Below are 18372 nucleotides of genomic sequence, written 5' to 3' on the forward strand. Positions count from 1 at the left end.
CAGACCTGGGTTCATCATAATCCTTGGTTCATGGCATAGTCTCAGCACTGAGCAATGCTCAGTCCTCTTGTTTTCCATCCATTCATTCGTGCACTCACTCATTCATCCGTTCATTCATTCCAGGCAGGCAGTCTGCAGCCTCTGGAATGTATATGGTGCTAATTACAAGTGAGTGTTAAGGAATAAATGATGTCCCTGCAAATGTTGCTTACGTGGTTCATTCACTCGGCACGCCTTTCTTCGGTGATAAGGGCCCCGGTTATGGTGCGGGATCTAGAGGGAGACTGCTCAGGTTTGGATCTAGGTTATGCACTTGAACGCGGGCAAATGATCTCATCTCTCTGGGCCTCGCTTTTCTCACTTGTCCAGTCGGGGGTATGACGTATAAGGGCCTTTGAAAACCTTCAGGGAGATAATCCACGGGAACGGCACTTAGAACAGTGCGTGCAAAAAGCACTCAGCACCGACTACGGTCGTTACCGCCAAGGGGAGGCAAAACTCTGCACATTTCACGCCATTAGTGACAGATGAATCAGCAGCACACCAGTGAGGAATCAGGGAGTGGACCATGCCTTTCCAGCTCGAACCAGCTTGCAACCTCTCTGCGGTCAGGCTAGGAAGTCCAAGAAAACACAGCGTCTCTCCCAGGATCATTTTCTGTTACTCGAGGATTATCCCTGCAGCTTGTGACCAGAACTTTCCCTTCTCACATGGTCGAATCCAGTGGTTCTCAAACTTGATTATGCATCAGAACCACCGGGAGGGCTTGCTGCAACACGTATCACTGGGCCTCAGAGTTCCACATTCAGGAGGTTGGAAGCAGGGGGCTGAGAATTTGTATTGTTTTTTTTTTAATGTTTACTTATTTCTGAGACAGGAGAGACAGAGCGTGAGTGGGGGAGGGGCAGAGAGAGAGGGAGACACAGAATCGGAAGCAGGCTCCAGGCTCCCAGCTGTCAGTACAGAGCCTCACACGGGGCTCGAACTCACCGCCGGTGAGATCGTGACCTGAGCCGAATTTGGTCACTTAACCCACCGAGCCACCCAGGTGCCCCAAGAATTTGTATTTCTAACAAATTCCCAGTTAGTGCTGCTGTTGGCCCCGGAACCACACTTTGAGAAACGCCAGTCGAAGCAGTTAACTATGATGGGGCGGACGCAGCGTAGCGAGGGGAGGCTTCCTGGAGGTGAAGGTCTTTGAAGCGGACCTCCTGTAGCAGATGGAGAAGAGACAGCAGCGGGAACGAAGACACAGGAGCAGGAGTGGCCAGTGTGATCTGGGGAAGGCACGTGGAGGTGAAGCTGGCAGGTCCCTGGGCACTAGAGGGAGGACCTCGAAGGCCAAGTGGGAAGTCCGGGGTGGCTTGGGCCCCCGGGATCTATGGGAATGGAGCCAGCAGCAGCCTGAAGGGCCGGTTAGAGAGGGGGAGCAGCTGTGGGACAAGAGATCACAGTTCCTCCCTCAGCCCAGCGTCTCAGCCTCCTCTAAGATCTGGGGGAGGGGCGCCTGGGTGGCTCAGTCGGTTGCACATCCGACTGGATTTCGGCTCAGGTCACGATCCAGGGTCGTGGGATCGAGCCCCACGTTGGGCTCTAAGCTGACAGCATGGAGCCTGCTTGGGATTCTCTCTCTCCCTCTTTCTGCCCCTCTCCTGCTCGTGCTCTCTCAAAATAAATAAACTTAAAACAAACAAACAAAAAAACCCAAAAACTGGAGGAGTCCTTCCACGATCCTATTTTTCCAACTAGGGACTGAGACCCGGGATTTTCAAAGGGGCAGGAGGAGGGAGTGGGCTGCAGCCACGTTTAAAAAACATGAGTTAGAAGCGAATGGAATGAAAAAGGGGCGGGGGCACCTGATCGCACCTCACAAGGGTAGTAAACCAAACCCGCTTCAGGTTGATGGTTTGTGTGGGTATCGTATTGTGATGTACGTAGGTGGAAAAGGTGTGCGGGCCAGGGCTGTGTGGCCATGGGGTTCACCAGACCAGGCAGGAGTGGCCTCCCCCTGCCTGGTCATCGAGCACAGGACCTTGTCTGGACACACACCATTTAGGCCCTGCCTGTTGCAGGGGGGGGGGGGGGGGGGGGGGGGGGGCGCAAAATCCTGCTGTAGAGAAGATGAGGCCTAAGGAACTCCAGAACAGGAAGGGGAGGGTGGAGCGAGCTAAAGCCAGGGAGGCCTCCAGGAGGAGGGGTCAGTGTAAGATGAGGCACTGGGTGGGGGGAGGGGGCTTCCTGGAGATGGCGGAGTCTGACCTCCTTGGTGGCTCAGATTCCGACACCAGGGCCTTTGGGGGAGAGCGGAGAGGTTCTGCAGATCACCAAAGAAGTTGCCAAGATGCACTGGGAGTGGTACAGGGTGTGAGGAGGTGTAAAAAAAAGAAAAAAAAAAAAAAGTTTTAAAGCGGAACCCAAGGCCCAGCACAGATACAAAATCCAAACAGAGCTTGAAGAGCCTTAAATATCAGCCGACACATTCAAGTTACAGCGGAGGGAACTGAGGCCCGTTTGCGCACCCTGTACTCGCCCAGCACAGGAACACAGGCTTTGGAGGCTTCTGGGTTCAGTGTTCTGAGTCAGTGGACCTTTGGGTAGGAGGGTAGGTCGAGACCCCAGCGACGCTGCCCTAGCTCCCCTCCCCCAGCCCGTGAGGAACACCAACCCACCCCCGTCAGTCCCACCAACTATGGCAGCCGATCTTCACGATCTTTCCGATCTTTCCACGACACTGTAACCGCACCGAGTTTGTAAAAAAATGGCTAAAGCGGCTTTCTCTTCTGCGTGGGCCGTTCCCGCTCCGGTCTGTGGTTTCCGCTGGCCCTGTCCCCGTCCGCTGGGCTCACCGCCTGCACGTCTTTTCGTTATGTTCGGATGGGCTCATTTTACCCAGTAAGAAACAGTTCCAGAGAGGTTCCGGGATTCGAGGTCGCTGAGAACGGAAGGCCCAGGGGCGGCTGCAGGACCCCTGACTGCTGGTCCAAGCTCCTTATCAGAAGCTTCCGGCAGTTGGGACGTGAGATGTCACAATCTTGCTTTGTACTTGGGATCGGGGCCGAAGGCCGGCCGGCACTTCACAGTGTGGGGCCGTCTCTGATGCTACGATTTCCCAAATGACAAACGGCCCTATCTGAAAGCTTTCCAACGTCTAATCAATCGCTCGGAAATTCGTAGGAAGGAATGGCCGGGACGTTTAAAAAATAACGTGAAAAAGCCCGCGTCACCTTCGTTGGCCTCTGCCTTCAGCCGATCCGATGCCGCGGATCCGCACTCCCGAGGTGTCGAGCGCCCCGTAGCCGCGGGGCTGATTGGCACCGTGAGATGCCGCCCTGCACGTCTTTTTATGCTGCAGACGTATGTAACATCAGCAGTCACATCTGATTTCCTCTCATCCACCTTGATTGAGGCAGAAGGAGGGATAAACAGCAAACGCCGTTGCGAATATCCATCCCAAATGGTAATTATTGCATCATTATATTTGCTGCTTTACTTGTCTGTTACCATTAGGAGGTAACAAGATCATTGTCAGTCAAAGGCTGTGGAGATAATTAGAGCATCTATAGGTTAGCAGGAAATCAAATTGGTGCTAGTACCCATCAATGCCGGGGAGCTGAACGTAATTAGAGGGGAAAGATGCAAAGGTTGAGATGAATAAGGCCCCAGGGATTAAATACCATGACTGATTTGAGAGTCTGACTCCTCTACGTTCTGACACGGCAGATGGGACGTGCAGCGAGGTGCACGGAGAAGGGGACGCGGGAAGGTCTGCCAGGCACAGCGAATCAAGCCGCCGCCGAGACGCAGGGTCTGGAAGGTCCCGAGAATTGGCCCATTCGGAAAAACAGCGTTTGTCGTGTTTTCCGATCCTCTAGTTTTTCTTCGGGTTATTTTCTCTGGTCTGGGAGTCGGGATATGAACGCAGGAGCAGAGCCAACAGGAGCGGGTCTTTATTCGGGAAACCCCTTGCTCTGCCCGAGCCCAGCTCTCCCGCCAGGACGGTCTTCGGGTGCCCACCCCGCTTCCCAAACACCCTCCCTGGCCACTTCTGCGCGGATTCCCCAGACAGCAGCCGCCCACGTCCCGCTGACCCGGGCCGCTTTTGTCTTGTCCCCAGAAAGATAACACCAATCCAAACAATCTCATCCAAACAGCAATTTCATCAGGTCGACAGTTTTTTACATCTTGGAAAAACAAAACAGATTTCAGAGGACGAGGGGGAAGTCTGCAAACCGATGAGGGACAGGCCATGTAATTCAACGAGACACAGAGAGCGGAGACAGGAAAAAAAAAAAATACCGGGAAGGTCTTAAGTAACATACAACTGACCGAATCCACAGATTGAAACGCAAAGGAACAAGCAAGCAATGACTGTTGTCAGAGGCCCGAAATCAGATCTGTCACCGATGCAGAGAAAGCGAATGCGGAGGGGCTCTGAGGCGGGCCCCAGACGCGAGGTGGCACGGCGGCCACCTCGGCCCCGTGCGTACATCCCCCGCAAGATCCGAAAGTACCTTCCCGTGACTTAACGGCTCGTCGTTGCGACCATCCCAAAAAATGAAAGTAAAAAAAGAACGTAAGATCCACAACTGACGGTGTGGGGCGCAAACGTTTACAGAACCTAACCGGCCGGGTCACTCTAACTGCGTTAGGGAGGGCGACCGGCCGCCGTAGGTCAGCCTCGCGTCCTCACTCGGGCTGGGTTCAAGGTGTTTCTTTTCCAAGAGCCCGGTCTTGCACGTACGGCTTCTTCCCTAAGGTAACGATGGCCATTCTCACACAAACAAGCAGCTGGAAGCTTGGTTCACATTTTTTAATAACATGGCACAGTTTACATTACACAAGAAGGCTCCGCCGATGAGAACATGCTGAAAACTCAGTCGGTTTTCACGCGTCTTTTCACAGAGGGTCTAGAAAGGACTTTATTACATACAGGGTAAACAGCAAAAAGGTCTGTATAGAACAATCTCTTTACAATACCGAGAGCTACCACTATAGTTCCAGTGTATATATTCCTTGGGGTTTTTTTTTTTTTTCTTTTTAGTTGTTGTCTTTAAAAAAAAAAAAAAACACTACACAACATCTGGAGTTCACAAAATCTGAAGCTCACAACTAAACCTTCAGTTTACTACTAAAATAGATCTCTCTGCTTATTAGAAACAATGGTCTGTAGTTAACTTTTTTTTTCTTTTTTGCAAAAACAGGATAACAACATCAGATAGCACTTTAATATACTAGAAGGACCCAATGGAACTAATTTTATTTCATACATATATTTTACAGTCCAGTAGACAAGATATATTGTATTTCTCTGCTAGTAAAGTCATATTCTCTCCAAATATGTAGACAAGAGGCTTAATGTATTATAAAAGTATGAAGACACATTAAGGTTGGTGCAAAATTAAAAACACACGCACACACAGAACTTTGTCTCTGCCACTGCTCACCCTCTGTAACTCTCCATGGCTCCCCAAGGTCGACCTGCCGGCTATTTCCCAGACTTTATTACCAACTGGAACATAGCGAGTCACATTAGGAAACGTGCACCTTAAACCCATCAGTTATTGAAAACAGTGAAAACATATCCATCATCTGAGAAAACGTGAAGCTTTCTTTCAGGATGTGTTTGGATGTAATCGAATCTCATTACAAACCGAGGAGGCGTGTACAGACAGGAGACAGGACACACTAAAACACGCATGGTTCCCACATGAGGTGTGTGTGAAGTCACGTGACTGATGGTGGCGACCTGTCTGTGTCCCCTGATTTTGGCGTCTGACAGCTCCCATCCTCCCTGGCACTGGGTGTTCAGGCCCTCGGCTCTCTTTCCCGGGGGCTGTGCTCCACCCCACCCCCACCCCCCACCCCCCACCCCCCCACGGCCCGCGAGCAGTTTAACTTCGCGAGCCAAGTTTCAGCCCGGGTCCGATTTGCAAAATAGGATGTTTCTCCGTTTGGAAAAAAAAACAAGCAAGGAAAACAGAGTCCTATCACGTAAGCGCTTGTTCAGGGAAAATATGACCTTAAGTATGTTGTAAATGGATCTGAAAAGGCTCCTTTGAGTTAGGAGGGCTTTTGTGAAAAGCCCTAACATTCATTGCATAGTTGAAGGGTTTAGCTGTCTATAACAATATATGGGAACGCAGCCGTAGCCGACTGCACTCGCTGATATTAAGTTTGCAAATAGCACATTTTAAGAAGTATTAATGTATTATGTTACTTACTCTTGATCTATTTACATTTGTACAAAGTAAAGCTTTTATCTTACCCTTTGCATATATGAACCATTAGCTCACGAAGCAATGTGTTTTTGTGTTTCGTTTTTTGTTTTTTCTGTGTGTGTGTTTTTACATAGCTATGTACATGGCCTTCCTTTCTCATCTGAAGGAGCTTCGCACGATGGGCTGCGTGGACCGCTGTCTGTCTCTCCCCCAGTCACCACCGCGTCGCTGTGTGTCTGTCGTCTTCACTGTTTTGGTTCAAATCAAAAAGTCTTATGCGAGAAACCAAAAGAGTTAGAGACATGAGAACATAGGACTTGGCTGAAAGATCTGAAAAATTTCAACATATGATATACAAAAAAAAAAAAAAAAAACATTTCAAAATCTGCACTGGAGCCTATACATTTTTTACAAGGGGAGGAGGCGGGGCGTGCGCCCCCCTCCCCCAGTCTGGTGGGCCCGTGCTGGCTCCCCGTCTCCGGTCTGGCGCCCTGTTGGTGTGCAAGGGCTTCTCTTTCCTCCCTCGCGTCCTGCCCTCCTTACCGAGCTTCGATATCCTTCAGGGTGTGGGAAGGAGGCCTCTCCCTCATCTCTGCAGACAGAGGGGTAGTCCTTCTGGGGGAGACCGGGCGGCCCCCCAGCGTGGAAATGAGCGGGGGGGGCGCGCTCAGCGCCGCCGTCGGGGGGGTCTTGTTGAGCAGTCCGTTCTGGTGCCCCGCGGTGGGGCTGATCCTGGGGTAGTGCATGCTGGGGAGCCCCGGGGTGAGGAGGCTGGGGTGCGGCAGGTGTCCGTCCAGGGAGGCGGGGTGCACGGGGTGGAGCCGTGTGTGTTCGTAGTCTTCTCTGAGCATGTGCAAGCGCTCCCGCTCTTCCAGGTGAGCCCCGCGCTCGTGCTCCCGCCGAGGGTCCACAGACAGAGGGTGGTGGTGGTGGTGGTGGTGGTGGTTGTAATCGTGAGGCTCCCTGTCCCTGAAGGAGCGATCGGCTTCGTAGAGCCGCGGCGTCGAGAGACGGTGCAGAGGGTCGTTCCTTAGCAGGAAGTCCCTGCCCAGCGGGTCTCTCCGGTGAATGTCAAGTTCTCGGTAGGGATCCCTCAGAGGGTCCCGTATGGGGTCCCAGTGGAAAGAAGGGTACGGGAACCGCTCTCCGCCCGGGATGGGGCTGATGCCCATGAACGGGGTCATCATGCGAGTCCTGTCCAGGCTGCTGATGCTGTTCATGGGGTGAATGCCCGTCACCCCCACCGTCATGGGCATCGAGGCCAGGGGCCCCGGGTGCACGCTGGACGAGGAGTTTGGAGGAGGTGGCTCCGAAGACCGGTGGGTCTGCGGGGCCTCCGGAGGCAGGTCGTGGTCTTCCTTGCGCTCCTCCTTCACCTTGACCTCCGAGCTCTTCTTGGGGTTCTCGTAGGCCGGCTCGCTCTTGCGCTGCTCGGCCTCGCGGCTCGAGGTGCTGTTGGGCCTGGCGCTCTCCACCACGGGGGTCCGCACGTAGGGTGACGGCACCCGGGCCAGCTGCTTGGCCTCTTCGCCCGTGGCTCGCCCCTCGTGGCCGTGGCCGTCCTTCTCCGGCAGGTGGCCCTCCTTCGCCTTGTGCTCGTCGGCGGTCAGGTCCTTGCGGGATTCCGAGTGGTCTCTCTCCCTCTCTTTGGATTTGTCTTTCTCGCGAGCCTCAGTGTTCAAATGACCCCTGATCTGTTCAGCGGAGCTACGGTTATGTCCCAGGGTGCTCACTGGGAGGATAGGTGCTGGTGAAGGGTGGCTGGAGTGTCTTTTCTCAACGCTTTCCCTGCGGAAGAAAAGAGGGACACAGACAAGCAGATGAAATGGGCTTGCCGGCCTGGGGAGGGGCTGCCAATGAAATGGTGGTGGGAGAGAGGCTCGGGTCTGGCTCCCGTGGTCACTGAGGCAGCCGGATGTGCCCTTCGCGTGGCAAAACCAGCCACCCTGACCTTACTCACCTAGACTTTCACGGAAGCTTTCTGGGGACAAGGCACTGGCGCTGGGGCGGGTGGGGGTGGGGGGCAGGTGGGAGAGTCTGAGGGGGAAACAATTCTCTCTGCATGTGAGATTCACGTGCCTCCGTCAAGGCCACAGACGAAGCGCTTTTGGAGGGTGGAAATGGACCAACGTGGCCAACAGTGATGTGGCAACACAGCCTGCCTGTCTGGATTCCTAGGGTCACTGAGTGGTAAGAAGAAAGTTCTAAGAGCCCAAATGCAAAGACGATCTTTGCGATAACAGAGCCAGAGGAAGGAAGGGTGCAAGGGGCTTCGATCTCCCGGCATCGGGACGAGGGACCTGCGTCACAGTCAAGGGCACAGATGCAGAGTGATCTCTGGGGCACAGCATGTGAGGGGGCTTTGAAGGGAGACCATGACGTCAGGGCTTGGGGGTCCCAAATAGCACTTATACCTTAGGAAGGGCAAGAAAGCCCGAATCTGAGAAGATGGGAGGGAAGCTGGGAGGCAGAGTGGGGTCCCCAGGCCTCGGGGGACAAATGGAGAACAATTTTAAGAGCCCCTGTGAATGGAAGTGTGGAACAAGAACTTGGGGGACCCGTTTGGGATGAGGGACTTAAGAGCACAGGGCAGAAGATTCAGAGCGACAGAAGGACAACAGAGGCCGACTTGGGAGACGTTAAGACAGGCCCGGGCGTGTTGTGGGGACAGCCCCGAGACGGGACGTGGCCAAGGGGAGGAGCAAGATGCCTCGCCGGCCCGGTAGCAGCAAGGCTCCCGGGCGAGGGTAGTCTGCGGCGAGAGAATTAAGGAGGGTTCCCCTGCGGATCTGGTGTCTATAGCCAGCATGCAAGGCTAAGAAGAGGAAGAGAAGCGTCTAAAAGGTCAAGGACAAAGAAGAGTGTGTTTTACTAAGTTTCCTGACTTTAATCCAAAAGGCCATTTGACTCCACCAAGAAAAATGTGGAAAGGTTTGCTGTCGCATGGTCTTCTGTGCCCTGACAGGCTACCCAAAACGGTCCTTCCGCTGCGTAAGAGATTTTTAACATACTGTCTTGAAGGAAAAATGGATTCTTTTCTTTTATAAGAAAGAAATCAGAAGGATGACCTCCGAGGAACGCATACTAATCGGACACATTCAGAGTCCGTAAAGTTGAATTCTTTTCAATCACTAGTGAGCACGCGTGTGCACACACACACACACACACACACACCCCGCACATAGTAAAGAAAACTGGAAGATTTGGATATTTGAGACTTAAGTACCAAAGCAGAGCGTTATTAGGTATTTTCTGTCAAGCATATCTTGTCTTTCCCCTGCTTTTTTCAGGTCATTCAAAATGAAAGTCTCCTACAGAAAGAAATCAGAAAGGGATGACATTCTTCAGAGAAAATGCTCTGAGACGTCTTCCTCTTTAAGGCCGTTTCTTTTTCGGGCATGGGTTACCAAGCACAGAGATAAAAAAAAAAAAAAAAAAAATGGTTAGTCAGGTTAATTATCCACTGGCAAAACAAAACCCACACCAGAAATGCTTGCCGGCACTCCTCTACGTGTAGGTTTGCAAAACTTTATTAGTCATCTGTGAGCCCAGGGTTTGAGTTTGAACGAAATTTGAGAAAAATGTGACGAGACAATGCAAACGTGACTTTCTAAAAGCAAACAAAAAGAAAGGGGGGGGGGAGGGAGGGAGACAGAGAAAAAAACCTATGGATGATTTAATGGACTGCACGAACTTGAAAGCAAATATGGTATTGATTCATGCCGTGTGTGTTTGGTCCAAAGCTCCAACTCACTGTCTTTGAGAGCAAGATTTATATTTGGATACGCTAACGCTCACAGGGACTTCGGAGGCTCTAAGTGTGCATCTGTGTCTGAGTCGGGACGCTCTCGCTGTGCTGCGATTTCATGCTACGGTCGCGGTGCACTACGGGGCCGAGGGGGTGCGCTCGGGGACTTGGGGGCCGGCCTCGGGCGGAGCGAGGAGCTGAGGCCACGGGGCCAGCTGGAGCACGAGGCTGGGACGGGGAGGGTGGACGGCTGCCCTTGGCACACAGCGGGCTTCCCCATTGGGGCTCGAGAACGGTTTCTTTCCGTACCTTTCTTTGTCATCTTTACTAACAGATGAGTCTCGTTTATCTACGTCTCTATCTCTGTCATGAGCTGCAGCGGACGCGCTACGCTCCAGCTCGCCTGGCTTCAGCCAGGGCGGAGGGGTCGGGAACGACGGAGGCGTTCGGTGCAGCCGGTTCCAGGGCTCGTGAGGGCTGCTAAAGTTCTGCACACTGGGGCCATCCTTGTGGCCGAACATTGAGTTGGGTGCTGAAATGGTGAAGTGGAGAACAAAAAGGTTTAAGAGAAATTATATAATCTGCCGTAATGAAGGTACTTACCAAAAAACTTTTAACAGCACTCAGAGTTAAAATGAATACATATTATGGGGAGCTGGAAAAGGAAAGGAGATTAACAGATTCATTAGAGGAGCGCTCGTCCTACGCTGGAGGGGTAGCTCGCAGCTTTTGTTCTTAAACCAAAGGCGAGGGGGGCGGGAGGGGGAGCTTTAAAAAGGAGAGGGGCCAGATGGGTGTCAAGAGCGCCCCATCAAACACGTCTGGTGCATGCAGAAACCCCGAGCGTGGTGCACTCTCGTGGGGTGACTTGGGAGGAACGACGCTCGGCACGGAGGCACGGTCAAGCCGAGCCTCTACCCACAGCCCCGCGAATGGGACCGCCGCTGCTCCCGCAGCGGTAGCAGGCGGAAACAGGTGACGTCACAGCCCGGGCAGGGCCTTGACCTAAGCAGACGCGGAAGGTCTCCGCGCCGGACAGAGTCGGGAGGGCGAGCTTAGAGTTGCACTTGGGGCCTCCGGGGCCAGGAGAACACGATCTATGGATGGCACGAAAGTAAACGTGTGGCGTGTTCAGCGGCTAGAGAATTCAGTGACTAAAAAACGAGCAGGTGCCACAACTCTTCCCCTTCTAGACTCTTTTTTAGTCGAAAACGACATGGCCCTCCCAGATGATGGACTATGACGTGTTGCCAGCTAGCTAGCCTCAGCCTGGTACTGTTTTCCCGCTATTTCCTGTCAAGTTCTCTCAGTGCCATAATGCCAGAGGCCAGATGAGTGCAAAATTCCCCCCTGCAATGGGACTGTAGCTAAAGTCGTGGATAGCAGGGATGGAATATGGAGGAGACTGAGCTTAAGCAATGTTTTGGGAGTTCAGTCAGTGACGTCACTGCTCCTGATGCCCAGGAGGACATAGTCACGATGGGTTACCCTTGAGACGTTGCTTTCGACGTAAATGCACCCTCACCCCTAACTCCACTGCTGAGCCCTGCCTTTGCGATGACGTAAGCCAATGTGTTTCCCAAGAGGATCGTTTCCTTTTCGCTAGAAAGGTCTTGAGCCACAGACAGATCAGAGGAGACAAAGAGTCCAGGGCGGATTTTAAAAAGTTAGAGGTACTCACTAACTGAAGGATTTCCAAGTCCCCCGAAGGCATTGCCACCAACCGCTGCGAGGCCAGTGAACGTAGACGGACGGTTAAAAGGCTCTGCGGACACATGGGGAGGAAGGAAAAGGTTGGACTGGACTGAGTGAGGAGCACGAAGAGCTTCCAGGCAGGTGGGAAAGAGATGTGGGAGCCCCGGCCTCTCTCTACTCAGACCCGACGTGTCCCTCCTGCTGCTACCAGGTTGTGCAAAAGGTTTTCGGTGCGCTCGGATTTGGGCACTGGATTAGCAAAATATTTACGAGAGCTGTCTTTCCAGAACTGTGCCTTTTGCCCCATTCCTCTTGCCGGGTGGGGACTATCACTCAAGCCCAGCAGTGTCTTAGGATGCCCTCCTGCCCTGTAAGTTCTAACAGAATAAACGACATCTTAAAATGAGTCTCTCAGTGACGAAGCGCCGAAGTCGTGCGTATTATACACGCTGTCGCTGCACTGCGTATACACCATTGCCTGCACCTGCTTGTCACATTCGCAGAAAATATCAAATAAATCAAGGCCGCAAAGAAAGCGTACGCCTTTGCGAGGGAGACCTACTCACGGTGAAAGGAGAAGGGATTATAACACAGCAGGTAACGTCTCCTCACCACAGCACCTTGCCCCGCTGGGCGGGAAGCGGCCATCGTAAACGTGGATTCCCGGAGGTGGCCGGGCACGTGCTCACTGTGCCATCAGTCCCTTCGGGTGGGACGGCTACGGAGCACTCAGCTACTACTTTAAGGAGGTGGCAGCAGGGGTGCTGAGACACCCCGAGGATGGACAGCAGGTGCTGAAACTTGTTCCCAAGGGCCCTCATCGCCCCACGTAGTCAGGGAGGTGTCTAGGACCATGGCCGACTTGCCCGGAAGCACAGCAGAAAACAAAGGTTTTCTGAGACACGCGCGTCATTTCCCATCACCGCGGGCAACTCACCCAGGTGAGCGGCAGGGTTAAGGAAGTTGCTGTGATGAGGCGGTGGCCCAAAAGGGGTCCCGGTTGGGTGTGCAGCACCTAGAAAGTCAGACATGGCGGGGTCAGGCTTCGCAGAACGCCAGTTCCTACCATGCGGCCGGCTCCTCACTGCGTCAGGGCCCCGGGAGAACACTCGGGAAGAGACGCGTTAACGGAAGGGCACCCCGGCCACACACCGGGAGACAACAGGGTCCTGTTAGGGAGCAGAAAACCCAGCCGTGCCCTTTCTCCGGGCGGGGCTGGCCACCCCCAAAACGGGGCGTTACTTTTTCAAGATGCGGACACGCAGCCTGAGAAGCGTGGGGAGATAGCGCAAGGGTAGGGGCGAGGGGGGTGATCCTGTAACCAAAGGAGTTTGAAGAAACGCCCAGTTACAAAGTGCTAAGCGAGGTTCTTCACTGAAGGACTTCTCAGAGCCGTTAGCGTGTTCCTGGGCTCGTTTTCTGAAAGGGGAGCATTTGGCCACGGGATACTTTCTTCCCGGAGCATGTTGGGGGGGCAGGTCTTTCACTCTGAGGAACACTGAGCCCGAAACCACATTTTACGGTCCTTGGGAGCGGCTGTCGCGCAGCGGTGGGTCCGGGCCACGGTGCCTTGCCCCACAGAACCCCTTTCCCGAGGCACGTGTTAGCTGTCAGGAGGGGCGCTACAAGGCCTGGCCCTACGGAACCCGGGATCGTGCGTTGCACCAGGTGACAGGACGTGAGCGCCTTCAGGCAGCTCTCCGGCTTCGGTGCCAGGAAAAGCTCCTTTGGTCCGTGTTTGTGGACACCAGTAACCTGCCCGCCAGGGACCTTAGTGCTAGTTCAGCCGTCTCCTCTCCTTCGGTTTCCCCATCAGAATGTATTTCTTCAAGATGACACAGCCTCCTTTTCCTGGAGGAAGCGGGGGAAGGCAAGAGGGAGAGGGCAGACACAGGGTGTGCGCACAGGAGGGAGGGGAGGCCCATATTCCTAAAGGCTGAGGGCATCCCGGCTCTCGGGGTGTCAGGCCCGGCTTCAGAGAAGAGACTGGCCGGGCTCACCGGAGGGAGCGTCCTAAGCTTATTTCGGGCATCAGTGCCCAACAGTAAGCTGAAAGTGGCTGCATTTAACACGTGTGTGTGTGTGAATTAGACACCGCGGCTCAAAGTTTCACCGAATGATCATTCGGGGGCAAAATCCAGTGATGTTCATACTGAGAAAGATGGCCTCCCGGAACGGATGTATACACAGGGCCTCCACGAAGAGACTTTTCACTTCTCCACAATCTCTTGCGTTTTGTCTAAGTTCCTACAAACGACTATAAATTCCCTCAGGAAGACAGATCAAATGGAGGAGTGCTGTCCCTCCCGAAACCCTGTGAACTCAGTTGATGCTCTGGGTCGCTGCTCCCCGGACTACAAGGTCTTCGTGGGGCCTCGGGCGTGGAGGAAGCCATGGAACCCGGGAGGACGTCTGTCACAGTCACGGACTCGGAGAATTGGAAGGCACCTGAGGAGTCATCCGTTCAGTCCTGGACGGTGACTTATCCTCCACCCAGGCAATGCAAAAATGATTCTCCATCTCTACAGAGCGAACGCGGTCCAGAATATTCATTAGGTGTTAACAGTGTTGCCAGCTAAATAAAAATGTGGCTGCACAGCCTGTGTAGTACAAGCTAATTAATGCTTCGATGAAGATTGGGAGCTCTGCTCAGCCCAGGGCCCCCAGGGGTGCCTTGCAGTTCCAGAATTATTGAAGCAAAAGCAGCCAATTCATCCACTTGGCTCAAACGGAAGCCAGGGAGAAATCTCTCTATTTCTCTCCAAAAATTGCTCTTAGTGTAGCTCTGTCTCAGAGCCTAGGTGCCATGGTAACAAAGCTTTCAAAAACGTCCCTAGACAGAACTCACAGAGCAAAACCTGAGACCTTAGCAAATTCCATCTACCCTCAAGGGTGACTCACTTGCTTTGTCAACAGGGCCCATTATAATGACGATTTCTTGCAATGGGGGAGTCTCTCTCTTTCTGAATGGAAGAGCCTTAGGTCAACCCAAAATGAGTCTTGGATAAAAGCCTGGGAAGGCAGCAGGCAGGATGGATGTGAAACTTGTTCCCTCAGGACCAGGAACGGGGAGCCCCGTGAATATTTATGTCCAGAAGAATAAATTCTACTTAGCACGGTGGGTATGAAGTTATGAAGCCCGTCACCAGATTGAGCCAGTCGCCATTTACAAGTATTAGTGAGCGGAGCTCTGTGCGGCAAAATGGCTTTCCAAGGCCTGGATGGTAAGGCTCCTCTGAGGAGGAGGGCTGTTCTCGTTTCCTGATGCGCCTTACGGCTGTGTGTCTGCTGCCTTTTGTCTGTATGTCCTGGGAGCGGAAACGGGTCGTTCTCTGACGCAGTGACCCCCAGTTCCCACTGCCCCCGCTTTGGCACACCTAGGAGGCATTTGAAGGTTAATGAACAGATCCCTCAGGTGTTTCTACCCCGTCCTGCAAGTTTTCTACGATCAAACAATGAGCCGAAGCAACATGAGGCCCCGAAGAGAAAGATGATCTTTTTTTCTCTCTGTAATGAAAGAGGGCGTATCAGTGAAGAAGGGTCCGTCTCCCTAGACGTACTGGGATGTTGCCTTGCAAGCTGGCAGAAATTGTAGTTTTGGGTTTTTTTTTAATGCTTATTTATTTTTGAGACAGAGAGAGACAGAGCATGAACGGGGGAGGGTCAGAGAGAGAGGGAGACACAAAATCTGAAGCGGGCTCCAGGCTCTGAGCTGTCAGCCCAGAGCCCGACGCGGGGCTCAAACTCACGGACCATGAGATCATGACCCGAGCCAAAGTCGGATGTTTAACCGACTGAGCCACCCAGGCGTCCCAGAAATTGTACCTGTGAACTACATTCCTCTTTGAAGAGAAGAGTTCTCTTCAACAACAACTCTTTCCTCCAGCTCGGAACTCACCAGCGGCAGAGAACAAAGTTGAAGGCCGGGCCAGGTCATGGGGGTGGTGGATGGCTCCGAAGAGGCTGGGGCCTGGGGGGCGGCTCAGGAACTCGGGTTTCAATCCGAAGTCCAGCTTATGTGGGTCTGACTGCATCTGTTTCTAGGGGAAAAAGGGGAAAAAGAAAAGATGAAACCCCAAGAGGAACGGCAGGGAAGAACGATCTCAGCGAAGAGGCAGAGATGGAAAAATGGTGCTCTTGGGCTGCGTGCTACAGTCAGGTTCAAGTTTACAAAAGCTGGGAGAACAACAGCCCACAAAGCACCTCACCCTCGAATGCCAGAAAAGCAGGTCAACCTACGAGGGGCTAGTGGGGCCTGCGTCCGGACGGGGCCAGTGTTCCGTCTGTGAAGTCATACGGCCTGAGGAATAAAACCCTTGATTCAAACTCGCCACCACTCCGAAACAGTTTATTATTCGCTGTAAAGGCCCATTTTAGCAGGTTTTTAAATGATAGTATTTCAAAGCTCATTTTATTAGGAATTCTGCATGAATAATCTGCTGTGCAAATTGATCGTTAATGACTCTATGCTGTACTCTAATAGATCACAGTACATTAGTAACGGGAAGTTATGATGAAATATTTGCATGCTACAAGCTAATTTTCAGATGCTCATTGTTACATATTAAAACAAAAACAAAAACAAACAGCAACAAAGCAGGGGTACTCATTTAACGAACAGGGGTCTTTTTCTTGCCCCTGCCCCACGACTCCCTGAGGAAGAGATCAGCCAGTGAACCATTGAGAACTTCTCGTTTTTTGTTTTTGTTTTTGAGAGACAGCAGAGAGAGAGGGAGAGAGAATCCCATACAGGCCCACGCTGTCAGCGCAGAGCCCAAGGTCCTTGACATAAGCTTGAACTTATGAACTGTGAGATCATGACCTGAGCCGAAACCAAGAGTCGGATGCTTAAGCGACTGAGCCACGCAGGCACCGCCACAACTTCTCCTCTTGCGAAGCACTTGCCATCAGCTGCCATCGCTCTGTTCCCACCCAGTTGTATGTATCCACCCTCAAGCTACTCTCCGTTCACCTTCCTGGAAGGCTGTAGAAACTGGCTCACCGTTTCCTCCCTTCTGCACTGTGGCGTCATTCTTCAGGCCAGTAGCCGTCTCAAATACGGGGTTTTCTTTTTTAAAGAAGAGTTTTTTAATCTTTGTTTCTTTTTGAGAGAGAGAGTGCGAGCAGGGGAGGGGCAGAGAGGGAGGGAGAGAGGCAGAGAATCCGAAGCAGGCTCCAGGCTCCGAGCGTCAGCACAGAGTTGGACACGGGGCTCAAGATCATAAACTGCGAGATCATGACCTGAGCCGAAGTCGGATGGTTAAGTGACAGGGCCACCCAGGCGCCCCTCAAAAATGGGGGTTTCAGAGTTGCCCCACCTTCTTAATCCTCAGCAACCTTCTCTCTGAATCTCACGCCTCCCCTGATGAGCATCAACCCTGCCCCCCCCCCCCCGGCGGGGGGGTGCTGGAGGCTCCATGCTTCCCTCCCTGTGCCCGTCCCCCTGCCTGGCCCTCCCCGCCCGCCAGGCTCCCATCCTTCATGGCCCTTCGCCTGATTCTGACCCACTCCTCCAACCTCTGCCACCCGACTGACGCTCACAGTCCATTTGGGCCTGCACCACCTCAAACTCCCTCGTGTCTGCCACTGTATACTAAAGTCAACAGGAGGCCTCTGGGCTAGCTTGCGTGAGAATCTGGGACGACCGAAGTACGCCCTTCCCTCACCCACTCATCCGCTGTGCCCGCTCGAGATGACACGTCCCTGATCACTTCCAGCCGGAAGCGGATAGCACGTTCCATCGCTTCTCATGCGTACGTGGGTATGGTCGCTGGAGAGTGCTGGGCAACTAGACAGCAGGGCGGGTGAGGGCCCTCTGAGCCTGGCACCCGAAGTAATCTGCAGGTGGTATTTGGGGAGTACTAACAGAATGAGGAAACGCACACTACAGGCAAGGGGACAATGCCATTTCTGCACAAATCTACAGGGCAGTAATAGCCAGACCCCAAACCCGAGCTTCTAATTCACTATAAATCCTTGAAAATCTTCTGAGTGCCTCTTTTAATTTGGTTGCCAGATTATTTGGTGCTAATACTGCACGGTACACAACACAGCACATTAACCACAACTTAGGTCCACGAAGCCATCCAAGCGGATGGCACCTAGGGATTACAAAGAGCTCGCTGGGAAGGGGAGATGAGCAGCCGTCTTCGTGTGCAAGATGGCTTCCTAATTGAATTGAGATAATGAAGGTTTTAGTCGCCGGGGACACCTTCACGGGGAGGAAGCTGCTAAAGTAGCACATACAACACCCTTCATCGCTTGTAACCGAAGGAGCTACGAGGAGGGTTGAGTCTCACCTACCGATCCGCTAATCTCCATCATCCAGAACAGAAAGGGAACTGACCTGAGTGTCAAAATTTAGTCAGCGCCCTAAGCACGCAGGTTTGCTAACCCATCAGGTTTCTAATTAAACCTCGCCTAACAATAAAATAAAAGTGAGCAAAACTCACTGACGGGACGTTAGGGGAAAGAGCAGGAGAGCAGGTACTTGGCACCGAAGCAAAATAGCTTAGTGACCTCATTGCTTGAGGTCGGCTTTTTAACTTTTAGCTAGGTTGTTGTTGTCGTTTTCAATCATTTAATCATTAAAAAAGAAAACGGGCGCCTGGGTGGCTCTGTCGGTTGAACGGCCAACTTCAGGTCAGGTCGTGATCTCACGGTTTGTGAGTTAAAGCCCCGCGTCGGGCTCTGTGCTGACAGCTCAGAGCC

The 18372-nt window shown here is 52.9% G+C and overlaps 1 protein-coding gene across 3 annotated transcripts in view; it reads right to left on the reverse strand.

Moving 5' to 3' along the window:
- Positions 1-5861: 5861 nt before the first annotated feature.
- AUTS2 (activator of transcription and developmental regulator AUTS2) overlaps positions 5862-18372 on the reverse strand; it is a 1119238-nt gene continuing 1106727 nt past the window's right edge. For all 3 annotated transcript variants that reach the window (XM_030300780.1, XM_030300781.1, XM_030300779.1), the window contains exons 15-19: positions 15560-15701; positions 12599-12676; positions 11648-11731; positions 10276-10498; positions 5862-8006 (exon numbers count right to left, since the gene is read on the reverse strand). In XM_030300780.1, coding sequence (XP_030156640.1) covers positions 6758-8006; positions 10276-10498; positions 11648-11731; positions 12599-12676; positions 15560-15701 — 1776 coding nt within the window. In that variant the 3' untranslated portion in view covers positions 5862-6757. The remainder of the gene's footprint in view (positions 8007-10275; positions 10499-11647; positions 11732-12598; positions 12677-15559; positions 15702-18372) is intronic.

Source organism: Lynx canadensis, chromosome E3, assembly GCF_007474595.2.
Source record: "Lynx canadensis isolate LIC74 chromosome E3, mLynCan4.pri.v2, whole genome shotgun sequence".
NCBI classification, from domain to species: Eukaryota; Metazoa; Chordata; class Mammalia; order Carnivora; family Felidae; genus Lynx; species Lynx canadensis.